The following is a 12,551-nucleotide window of genomic DNA, read 5'->3' on the forward strand; positions in this document are numbered from 1 at the left end:
CCCTCTCCCTTTTCTTCTCTTTACCTCAAAGGCCAGGTTTCTAAGCATTATTAGTACCCAAAATAGCAAGGGAAGACGACTGGGCTAGGAGAAACTAGAGGAGTCCTTTTCTGAATGTGGGGTTGGAGAAACATTTTTGTGCTTTGAAGACCAGGGCAGGCATCTTGCTGAGGTCCAAAGAACATACTTTTGCTCTGGAGGCCCAGATGCAAGCATAGGACTACAATTATAGAGGATATGTTTAATAAAACAACAATAAACTTTCCCTAGCCTGAGTTCTCTTATGGCTGGTAAGATGCAGTTTTCTGTGCCTGAGTACCTTGCCTAGCCTGGCATTCTTAACTTCCATGTCTGAGGGAGTTTACCCAAAGACAGATTCTCCTTCCTCTGTAGCCCAGGTTATCTTCATTCTTCAAGAGCCACCTACTCCAGGCAAGTGGGACAGGCTCCACTAGTCCTGTCCTCTCATTGCTCTTGACCCTGAGGGCATGTGAAGATTGTGAAAGTCAGGGATCCTCCCTTCCCTTGGATTCCTCAGGATACACTGAGGAGCTGAGGGTTCCCAGTTGTTCAGCTGTGGATCCAACTGGCCTGGACTGTGCCCAAGAAGGGGTACTGCCACGGTGTACCACCAGCATCTCTTTTCTGGACCCTTTTGAAGTAGTTTCTGTTTAGAGGGTTCTAGGTCTCTATGAGTGACTTCCAGCAGATACTGGAAGGATATTCCACTTTGCACTCACACTTATCATTCCTTACTGCAGTTCCTGTTGACATGTTTGTCTGGCCCTCCTAGGCTGGTCACTGTGGGGAGAGACTCTAACTTACTCATTCTGTATCTTATCTAGCAGTGCCTGCCACATAGTGGGCAGTCAGGGAATGCTTGATGAAGGAAAGAGAATGTAAAGGGATTGTGTCTTTCCATGTGCCTGGGTGCAATTAAATTTATCCTGTTAAGTCTTTGTATTTTGAGTCTACCTTTCTAACGGTAGACTTGAATTTTTCTGCATTTGTGCACCAGCTTCATTCAGAACAGCAAAGATATCATACCGAGGGGCGCGCCATAGAGTAACCCCACCCCACCACCTTTTCCCTGCGCAGGCAAGACTGCTTGGAGAAGCTACAGAAAAGATCTTTATGCCCAGCCATAGCGATTCCTAAGTATTCCTATTAATAAAGACGGCAGCAGTTGGCTGCACACTCACACATGCATCTCCCTGACGCAGGACTCCGAAATCCCGGCGGCCGAAGGGCAGGAGGCATGTGCCCGGCCCCTAAATTGTGCAGTGCCAAACCTGTTTTGAGTCCCAGTCTCTGTGTACTCGCGGTCTGAACAGCTTACCCTTCACTCCCTCCTCTTCCCAAATCAGAAACCGTGGGCCACGGCGATACTACGCTTTATTCCTAGCGAATCTCGCACACATCTTAAAGCATACTTCTTGCAAAGAACACTGGCCGCGCGCATCTCAGTCTCCGCTCAGCGCCAGAGGCGGTCACGCGCCCTTGCGCGCTCCCGCGCTGCCCTACACCTCGCGGCAGCGCACGCGCACTCGCAATCGCACGGCTACAATCCCTTAAACCTTCTGCGCGCTTCCGCCTGCATCCTAGCAACGACCGCAGTGAGGCGCAGGCCCCGCCCCCTCCCCCCGGGCGCCTACCGGAAGTTGCCGGCGCGGAGCTGAACGCCGGCCTCCGCGCGGTCCCCGGCTGTGTGTCTGCGAGTAGTGTCGGGACGGGAGGTCCCGGCCAGCAGAGAGCGTCCGGGCCGGGGAGGGGTGGGTCGCACATTCACGTGCGCGGCGCGGACCGAGAGCTGGTGACGATGGCTGGACCGCCTCAGCCCCTGGCGCTGCAGCTGCAAGAGTTGCTGAATCCGCGACCGAGCGAGGCGGATCCGGAGGCCGACCCAGAGGAGGGTGAGCCCTGACTAGGGCAGGCCACGTGCGGAGCTGTAGGCCCGGCCCGGGGCATCCGGGGGCGGCGTGTGGGGGCGTCTGCGAGGCCGTCGGGCCTACTTTCCTTCCCTGTGCGCAGAGGAAAATTGTCTCCCGCGAGGGTGGCTCCCCGGCTCGGAAGGAGGGCTTCGGCTTCTTTTGAGACGCACTCTAAACTTGGTGCTCGGGTCAGTGGGCGGGCGGACCTTACTGAAGACGCGGGCTAGGAGCTGGCCTTTGGGTTAACTTGGTCGAGGGCTGTTGGAGAGGGCCGAAGAATCTGGTGGCAGGTTGGAAATTATCTTTCAGGATGCCCTCACAGGTATTGCGTTAGAAAGGGGCAGGAGGAAGTTCCATCAGTTTTGTTTGGTTTTGTTTGGAGTAACTAATTTGGAAGGAAAAAGTGGGATTCTCTGATGCTGACTAAGCCTTTTTAGGTCTCAAGACACTTGTTCAGGGTATGACGACTGAGACTGCTATTCTGTGAACTGATGCTTAAAGTCTAGCTGGTAGTAATCCTGTTTTAGACCTGAGTCAAAGAGGTATGAGGAAGGGAGAATAAGGAGGGATAAATGTAAGTGCTGAGCCGTGTCTTAGGAATCTCGACGGAAGGAAATGGGGGCTGTTTACTCAGGATAAGTGAAGAAAACTCCCCGAGGGGTGGGAAGGAGTGAGGATGGAACATGACGGATGATTTAAGTTATTGGAGCGACTGTCAAACATGGAAGGGGAATTAGACTGGTTTTGTGATCCAAAGCATAGAAATATACCCCACTAGTAGATGCAGGGAGTCAGCTTTCTGTTCAGAAACAGCAGGAAGACAGTATTGTACTTTGGTAGGTAATGAGTTTTCTATTCCAGGAAGTTGGTGGAGATTTTGTATAGGACAGTCAGGTATGAGTTGAACGGGTTGAGCAGGGTTCCTCTTAAAGTTCCTTCTAACCTGGAGATTCTGATTACTTTTTCTCTGTCTCTCAACAGCCACTGCTGCCAGAGTGATTGACAAGTTTGATGAAGGGGAAGATGGGGAAGGTGATTTCCTGGCAGTGGGTAGCATTAGAAAACTGGCATCGGCCTCCCTCTTGGACACAGACAAAAGGTATTCCGGCAAGACCACCTCTAGGAAAGCTTGGGAGGAAGACAATTGGGAGCAGACTCTGCTGAGTTCATCTGGTGAGTAGACATTTTTGCATGGAACCCTTTCTTTCCTAATGTTTTAGGATTAAAATCCTCTCCTCCCCTACCCCATGAGTTCTGCAAGATAGGCTGTGTGCCCATATCTAATATCTTAGATATGGTTTGGTATTAGAAAGAACCTTAGAGCTTGTTTCATTTTGCTTCATAAGAAATCTAAAGACAAAAGCGATTAAGTTGCTGTACTCTGTATGTTCAGACTCATATTTCACTCTAAAGCAGAAGTGAAAAGAGAAGGCATTAGCTGGGCGTGGTAGAGCACACCTGTAATTCCAGCTACTGGGAAGGCTGAGGCGGAAGGATCGCCGGAGCCCAGCAGGTTGAGGCTGCGGTGGCCGGGAGCAGCCACTGCACTCTAGTCTGGGTGACAGAGTGAGACTCCAACTCAGAAAAAAAAAGAGAAGGCAGTACATTTTGGATATAGAAGAGGGCTATGTGTTGAAAAACATTGTGTCTGATGAGCATACTACTCTTGACTTGGTTTTTCAGGTCCTGAGTTGAGTCACTGTATGTTAGTTTTTTATGAAGCTCATTTTTTGCCGTTGTAAAAACAATAATCCTTCTTCCCTGCAAGAGATCTAGGAGGATGTGAGTTTCTAGTTTTAAAGAATTGTAAGTTTCTCAAAGTGGAAGGAGCTGGATTTGGTGATTATTGAGAGAATGCTGTTTGTTTCCTTTAGAGAGGTCGGGGTGTCATGTTGAGAATCCACAGATGATTTAAAAGGAACTATCTTCCAGGTTATGATATCTATGATTTAGACCTTGATGTAGTTCTGGGAGCTCCTGATAAGTTCATTTCACATTCTTTGCCACGAGACTGATAAAGTGACCAATCATCAGACAAATATGATAATGTTTACTGAGCTCTTGCCATGTGTCAGGCACTGTGTTTAGGTCTGTAATTTAAGTTCTAAGAATCTGGGGCACAGTCCTCAAAAAATGTTACCACCATTATTATTACATGTATTATCTCATTTAATTCTCCCAAAAGCCCAGTAAGTTGTTATTACTTATCCCCATTTTATAGATAAGGACATTGAGGGACAAATTGGTTAAGTATCTTGATCAAGGTCATACAGCTAGTGAGTGAAGAGCCAGGATTCAAATGAAGGTAGTCTGACTTCAAGATCTACACTCTTTTTTTTGAGTTGGAGTCTCACTCTGTCGCCCAGACTGGAGTGCAGTGGCTGCTCCCGGCCTCGACCTGCTGGGCTCTGGTGATCCTTTCGCCTCAGCCTTTCAAGTAGCTGGAACTACAGGTGCACACTACCATGCCCAGCTAATTTTTTGATTTACTGTAGAGATGAGGTCTCGCCAAGTTGCCCAGGCGGGTCTCAAACCCGCGGGCTCAGGCAATCCACTCACCTCAGCCTCACAAAGCGCGGGATTACAGGTGGAGCCACCGAGCTGGCTGATCTACACTCTTAATGACTACTTTGTAATAATGTTTCTTAATCTGAGAAATGGCATACATTTAAATAATTTAAAGGATTATTTCTGTTTACTGTTTTTGCGTTTAGTTTTTGTATTTTTGCCAGTTTTGTTTCTTATAAATTTGTACATGTATCTCTAAAGAAGTATAAAAGACCCATTACACTTTCTTACATCTTTATTTTATTGAAGAAAGCTGTTGGAAACTGGTCCCTGTATCTAGTAATCATGCTTGCAGTACATGGGACTTTTATGTTCTGCTTTGGAATAGATTGGATAGACAGTACAAACCTCTGAATATCAGGTGATACCCTAAGCATAAGTAAAAACATGAGCTCTCTGTCTGACTTCAAGATCTACACTCTTTTTTTTGAGTTGGAGTCTCACTCTGTCGCCCAGACTGGAGTGCAGTGGCTGCTCCCGGCCACTGCAGCCTCGACCTGCTGGGCTCTGGTGATCCTTTCGCCTCAGCCTTTCAAATAGCTGGAACTACAGGTGCACACTACCATGCCCAGCTAATTTTTTGATTTACTGTAGAGATGAGGTCTCGCCAAGTTGCCCAGGCGGGTCTTGAATTTTGTAGGATCAAAATTCAAACTCAGGACTCTTCCTGATATGGTCCCTGAGCTCTTTAGTTTCATTTCCCACCACTTCCTTGTGATTTCTTCATTCTAGTACTGGTTTTTGTTTTTCTTCGCCCTTCTCTGTCTGATCCTTATGCTTCATAAGTAAAATTATAATGTCTTCTCCACATGAAGCCATTACTCACCTTTCCAGGAGAGTTAGGTGGTTTCTTCTCTGTATGCTAATGACATTGTAATGTAATTATTGGTATGCATATCTACCACTCCCACCAGACTGAACTCCTCCTTGTAGGTATTAAGTTCTATTTGCCTTTCCTTAGGTGGGCTCCTAAGGAGTGCTTCATAAGTATTTAGTAAATAGGGTATATGGATGTGGTATAGATTATACCTTTTTTTGTTCAGATGCAGGTTTAGGGAACCTGGTAATTCCCAAACACATAGTAATTCCCAAACACATAGTTGAAATTTTACTATGCTTCAAGGCCCAGACCAAATGCTACCTCTTCCTTAAGCCTTGCTTAAATGTTTACCCTGTAGTTAAAATTTCTCCCTCTTCTTGGTTATTGAAATTTTGTCAAAGCACTTTTAATTCTTCCTTGAACTGTAGTTTTTCTGAGTCTGTCTTTCTCACTAGAATCTTTTGTTACAGTAGGATCCATGTTCTGTTTAGCTTTGCTTCCCTCTTAGCATTTTAGAGATTGTAGATTTGTGATATATATTTGTTGATTTGAGTTGAGTGCAGTAATACATTTTTTCCCCGATAGAGGCATAGTGCTTTAGTTGAAATGAAAAATATGACCTGGCATTTTTCTCCAGGTAATACCCGTTTTTCTTTCTTCCCTCTCTTCTTCAGATGAGGAAATATCCGATGAGGAAGGGTCTGGAGATGGACATTCAGAAGACCTGGTTCTGGAGGGATCTGATGTGGAAGACCTGAGTGCTGCTGAGGAACAGAAGTGTGGTGATGACAGTGAGAGCAGTCTGGCCTGGAGAGAGAAGAGCAGAAGCCATTCTGCAAAAGCACCTGACTTCAGTGTCCAGAGCATCAGTGACTTTGAGAAATTTACTGAGGGAATGGATGACCTTGGGAGCAGTGAGGAGGAGGACGATGAAGTGGAGAGTGGCATGGAAGAAGGAGATACTGAGGAAGACTTGGAGGGTAAGAGTGAGGAAGACAGGGCGGCAGACAGGAACAGTGAGGATGATGTGGTGATGACCTTCTCCAGTGTCAAAGTTTCCGAGGAAGTGGAGAAAGGGAGAGCCGTGAAGAACCAGATAGGTTTGTACCTGGTTTTACTCATTGCCTGTTTTTCCAAGTATCTGCATTTGATCTACTTTTTGTTTGTTTTTGGCTGTTCTGTCTCTCTTGTGTCCTTCCAATTAGTTTGTGACATGCCCCACTTACCTAGAGGCCTAAAGCCCCATTCCTCTATGCTCAGCCAGCCATTTCCGCACTGAGCTGCTTAGCTGGATCTGCTCTACTACTTCTGGCAACTGTGGAAGATTGAGGAGAAAAGCATTTTCTTCTCTCCTTGGGCTTTTTTTAGCATTCCTGTTCTCATGTAGCAAATATTTGCTTTGTATATACTGAATCTGTTTTCTGTATTAGAGAGTGTCTCCATGGCATTTAATAAAACTGATAAAGCTGTGGTGCTAGAAACTGGTATGGTTTCCTATTTCCTGTTCTTCCCCACTATCCCCACTGTGCCCTCTAGTCTCCCCAACCCCCTCTATGCACTTGTAAGATTTTCTAATGGAGGAATGGGACTCTTCTTTCTCAGCACTGTGGGACCAGCTCTTGGAAGGAAGGATCAAACTACAGAAAGCTCTGTTGATCACCAACCAACTTCCTCAACCAGACGTTTTCCCAGTTTTCAAGGACCAAGGTGGCTCAGAATTTGCCAGCACCTTAAAAAATAGTAAGAATACTTAATGCCCTACTGGGATACTTAAAACCACTTTTGTCAAAGGACAATAACTTTGATTGAAATGGATTGTACTTGAGTTGTGTCTATTTTGCTTTCTTCTCACCTGCCCTCACTCTCCCTTCCTATCTCCTTGGCTTTCTGAGTTACTTTTTTTTTTTTTGAGTCAGGGTCTCACTCTGTCGTCCAGGCCAGATTGCAGTGGCATACTCATGGCCACCACTGCAGCCTCAACCTGCTAGGCTCAGGCATTCCTTCTGCCTCAGTCTTCCCAGTAGCTGGAACTACAGGTGTGCACCACCATGCCCAGCTAATTTTTATTTATTTATTTATTGTGGAGACGAGATCTCGCCAAGTTGCCCGTGCTGGTCTCAAACCACTGGGCTCTGGTAATTCTCTTGCCTCCACTTCCCAAAGTGCTGGGATTATAGACATGGGCCACTGTGCCCAGCATGAGGTACTTCTTTAAAGTTCAAGGAACTCTGCATGAAAACCTACTGTTATAGACAACAAGGACAGAATGAATGACTAAACTCAGTTCATTTAAGTTGGTTGTATCATGTGCTTAAGAATGCCTTCTTTTGTTTGAGAGGTTTTTATTTATTTGTTTTTGTTTTTGTGGTTTTTTTGGGACAGGGTCTCGCTCTGTCGCCCAGGATGGGGTACAGTGGTATGATCATAGCTCACTGCAGCCTCAAACTCCTGGGCTCACCCATCCTCCTGCTTTAGGTAGCTAGGGCTACAGGCATACGCCACCACGCCCAGCTAGTTAAAAAAATTTTTTTAGAGATGGTTCTTGCTATGTTGCACAAACTGGTCTTAAATCCCTGGCCTCAAGTGATCTTCCTGCCTCAGCTTCCCAAAGTGCTGGGATTACAGGTGTGAGCCACTGAGCTCTGCCCTGCTTGGGAGGGTTTTAGAGCAAAGTGCTAAGATGATCTTATTTATATCTTTCTTTGGGTGGCGTAGAGTGAGGAGAGTTGATGGACTGCAGAAGGAGGAACAATTTTTAGAAGAGAACTACTGAGCTATAAAGTCAAATAATTCTAGAAGAAAAAAAGAATTTAGAGATTATTTGGTTTGCTACTCCCTTATTTTACCCAAAGGCACAGAGTTTGTTCATGCGTGACAGAAAGCTCCACCTTTTCTGCCTTACGATCTGGGCGTCTTCCTTCTGTACCACACTGCTTCCTTTGTGCTTCCTGCTTGTGTGCCCAATGGCACCAAAGGGCTGGGAGAGGGAGATTTGGGGTGAGTGCACTGTGGTTGGATCACTATTTATTTTTTTTGAGTTGGAGTCTCACTCCACCGCCTAGGCCGGAGTACAGTGGCACACTCACAGCCACCCCAGCGTCGATCTGCTGGACTCCAGCGATCCTTCTGCCTCAGCCTTCCAAGTAGCTGGAACTACAAGCATGCGTTACCATGCCTGGCTAATTTTTTACTTATTGTAGAGACGAGGTCTCTGCCAAGTTGCCCTGGCTGGTCTTGAACCTGCGGGCTCAGGCAATTCACTTGCCTCGACCTTCCAAAGTGCTGGGTTTACAGGCTAAGCCACTGAGCCCGGCCTGGAATCACTATTTCTTATTTGCATGTTTAGTGTTTTCATTTGCTCTCTAAAACTTTTTATAGTATCGTGGAGTTGGAGTTGGAAGGGACCTGAGGACATTGATTGGGTGTCTGTCTCTAGGTAGAACCACGTTAAGCCATTCAAGATAAATGCGTAGTATTTCTGGGGTAAGGAATCCTGTGAACATTTCTTGTAGGAAACTACCTGGCTTAATTAGCAGTGACTTCCTAGAGTCCAGTTTTTAAGTTTTGTGTCCTGCCATACTTGAAGTCTGTTTACTATGTGAAAAGACTTGCGTAATCCTCCCAGGAACCATGTATAATCTGTGAGAGCTGGTCTTTTATATCTCTTCTCCCATCTTTGCCTCTTTCCTCCCTTAAATGGATGATACATTGATGGTTTTCAATTTTTTTTTTTTTTTTGAGATTTTTTGGAGCACTTCTCTGTTATTTTCAATGCCCCAGTACCCTAATTCCCGGTATGCTTTTGAAATGAGACCTAGACTGCTCTTGATTAAATGTTTCATAATAAAGCTTTTTCTGTTTTGTTGCTCATTATTATTCTTGCTTGAGCCTTTTCCATTTTTTAAAATTCATCTTAAAATATAGCTATTTTAAGGGTTAGTCAGTTTCCAATATAATGGCTATATGCTCATTCTTGGATACCTTTTCATTTGTTTAGCCATTGTAATGTTATTCAGCTTTTATTTTGTTCTGATCATTTAAATCTGTCTTTTGTACTTAACCAGTTGTTTCTTTTCTTAACTGGTATACTTCAGTTAATCTGGCAGATATCTATTAATCTGACAGGGTGGTTTGTGGTAGAGGAGGGAGAAGAAGGAAGTTTTGTTTGGTATCACATATTCTAAGATGGGAGGGTAAGTAGTTCTTTAATAACTAGAATTTCTGTGCATCTGAAGAGTAAATAATTTTTGCTTGTTTCAATCTTCATATGGCAACATGATATAATATATTATATACATCCCTGTCTTGGTAAACAGAGTTTAGGAAAAATTTCTTAACCAGTTTATACTGTGCTCTATAGGTGTTTTGGAACATAGGCTGAATTTGTACCAACTCCAGAACAAACCCTGGAACTTACTGTCTTTAATTAAATCTCTTTTCAATTTGCTTGGTATTGCATAGTAAAGTCAAACTGCCTGGGTTTAGATTTCATCCTAGCAATGGATTAGCTATGCCACCTTGGGCAAGTTACTTAACTTCATAGTAAAATGGGGATAATACAGTTGTGAGGATTAGAGGGCATAATCAATATAAGGCATTAGCACAGTGTCGTCTGGCACATATTGTACCATAAATGTTAGGTATTAGTATTATTTTCTGCTGAAAGAGGCATTTGGCAGTGTCTAACCATGTGAACAACCACTCAATAGTTATCAGCGTAACTAACCATCATTTCTACTGTCTTTAGTTTTCTTAACTTTTTATTAGTATTTAGATTCCCTATATAGTTTTAATTAACTATTTGTTCTATAAAGTGGCAAGTGTTATAGTCTGCTAATTCTTATGATTCAGCGCTGGCCTCTTAGAACACTGTGGAGAGATGGCTAGAGATTCCTTATTTCCAAACCCAGCTACTACCTCCCTGAAGCATTTAACCTTTGCTTAAAATACTTTTCTTTGACTTTGGTGACATTACATATGCTGTTTGGGTTCTCCTACCCTTCTGATCTCTTTTCACTTTCTTTTTTATCCTCTCAATGTAAATTTCATGGCATTTGGAATCCTGTCCTCAATTTGTATTTTCTCAATATATTCCCTCCTTGGCACTGTTATTTACTCTCATAGCCCTAGCTATTGCCTAGAAAATCAACAATCTTCCATCTGTATTCTAGGCACAGTAAACTCCTGAGCACCATGCATTTGTACCCTCAGCATCCTAAACTCTGCTTTTCAGAAACTAAACAAATACCTGTCTCCTTGCTTCCCTCCCCACGCATACTTAGTCCCCAATCACATTGGTATTATATGTTGGTAATTTAAACTCTTGAACCGTGAAGTGATTGCAGAGACACCTTTTGATATTTTAGTGGGCATAAATGGTAAGAAATTAAGGGATTTTCTGTGCCCAAACCATTTCACTAGAGAGGTTAGTTTTTTCTCTTTGAGTTTCTTTTAAAAATATTTTGCAGTATTAGGAGGTAGATTTTTTTATGTTGGTGGCAATGATATGTAAGGAAGAGGGCAAGTTACTTAAGGAAATCTCAGCATGAGTTATTTGAAACTTTTCATTATGAAATACATCAAACCTGTATAAAAGTAAAATAGTACAGTGAACCCCCGTATGCCTTCCTCAGCTTAAGTGGTGGTCAACTCCAAGTTTATCATTCTTCATTTCTAGTTTTACCAATTCCCCCGATTCTTATTTATTTTGAAGCAAATGACAGACATCCTCTCATTTTATCAATAAATCTTTCAGCATATGCATCTAAAAGATAAGGTTTTTTTTTTAGTTGGAGTCTCACTCCTGGCACACTCACAGCCACCACAGCGTCGACCAGCTGGACTCTGGCGATCCTTCCCCCTCAGCTTTCCAAGTAGCCGGAACTACAGGTGTGCTACCATGCCCAGCTACTTTTGATTTATTGTAGAGATGAGATCTCACCAAGTCGCCCGGGCTCGTCTCAAACCCGCAGGCTCAGGCAGTCCACTCGCCTTGGCCTCCCAAAGTACTGGAATTACAGGCTGAGCCACTGAGCCCGGCAAAGATAAGGTTTTAAAAAATCTTAATACCATTATACCCTAAAAAACCATTAACAGCAGTTTCTTAATAAGCATGACTGATTTAGGTAAGTAAGAGAATTCAGGGAGCACTTCTGTAAAAAGCACTCTCTACTGTCTATTTCAGAGTTTGCTCTGTAGCTTTAAATGAAGTGATTAAAGAAAAGCTAAACTTCAGTCATAATAAGTTGACCTTTTTGTGAAATGCATGTTATTAATGTATTTAATGAGATGCATTACAAACTACAGTGAGCACCATGTTTCATTACAGGTCTAAAATTGACTATCATTAAAGACCTTTAATAGAAACAATGGTTAACATTTTGATATTTCCCATAAGCAAAACACCCAAGACCACAGTCTAATGTAATAGAAATACAGAGGAAGTATTAAAATTTTTTACTTGCCTAAGAGTATAAAAACAATTTTTTTGTTTTTTTGTTTTTTTTGAGTTGGAGTCACACTCCGTCGCCTAGACTGGAATGCAGTGGCATGCTCCTGGCTACTGCAGTTTCGACCTGCTGGGCTCTGGCGATCCTTACACTTCAGCCTTCCAAGTAGCTGGAACTATAGGCATGCGCTACCATGCTTGGCTAGTTTTTGATATTGTAGAGATAAGTCTCGCCAAGTTGCCGGGGTGGGTCTCGAACCCACGGACTCAGGCAATTCACTCACCTCGGCCTCCCAAAGTGCTGGGATTACAGACTGAGCCACCGAACCCGGCCGGCAAATCTCACTATTATTAAATTATTTTGTGTTTTTATTCCTCATCTTTCTACTTCTAGTTCATATCCACCCTCTCATGTCTTTGTGGCCCTTTTTCAAGAACCCCAATTAATTTCACTTGAGTAGACTAAAATTTTTAATGCTAATTTGACTGAAGCACCCATAGATGCCTTAAAAGAATAACATTTTAAATTTTGCATAAGCTAATGGGTAGTCATGGAGTCTTGATAATGTTTTGTTTTTGAAATTTTATTTATTTTTTAATTGGCAGAATTTTCACATTTCAAAATTCAAAAAATACTGAAGACTGTACAGTGACAATTCTTCTGACCCCTGTACCCCTGCTACCCAGTTTCCTATCCCGTAGGCAACTAATTTTGTCAGTGAAATCTCCTCCTTTTTAATTTCATAGTTGCCTTGGGTGGCAAATTTGTGAAAACCTATTTCAA

General features: G+C 43.5%; 1 protein-coding gene across 2 annotated transcripts in view; it reads left to right on the plus strand.

The window, feature by feature from the left end:
* Positions 1-1,571: 1,571 nt before the first annotated feature.
* AATF (apoptosis antagonizing transcription factor) overlaps positions 1,572-12,551 on the plus strand; it is a 97,134-nt gene continuing 86,154 nt past the window's right edge. Inside the window, exons 1-4 of one of the 2 annotated variants that reach the window (XM_008066949.1) lie at positions 1,572-1,913; positions 2,913-3,104; positions 5,994-6,419; positions 6,922-7,059. In XM_008066949.1, the coding sequence (XP_008065140.1) occupies positions 1,820-1,913; positions 2,913-3,104; positions 5,994-6,419; positions 6,922-7,059 (850 nt within the window). In that variant the 5' untranslated portion in view covers positions 1,572-1,819. The remainder of the gene's footprint in view (positions 1,914-2,912; positions 3,105-5,993; positions 6,420-6,921; positions 7,060-12,551) is intronic. The other variant, XR_002482467.1, reaches the window with a different exon arrangement.

The sequence above is a fragment of the Carlito syrichta genome, unplaced genomic scaffold (assembly GCF_000164805.1).
Source record: "Carlito syrichta isolate Samal-C Ts95f unplaced genomic scaffold, Tarsius_syrichta-2.0.1 Scaffold309200, whole genome shotgun sequence".
NCBI classification, from domain to species: domain Eukaryota; kingdom Metazoa; phylum Chordata; class Mammalia; order Primates; family Tarsiidae; genus Carlito; species Carlito syrichta.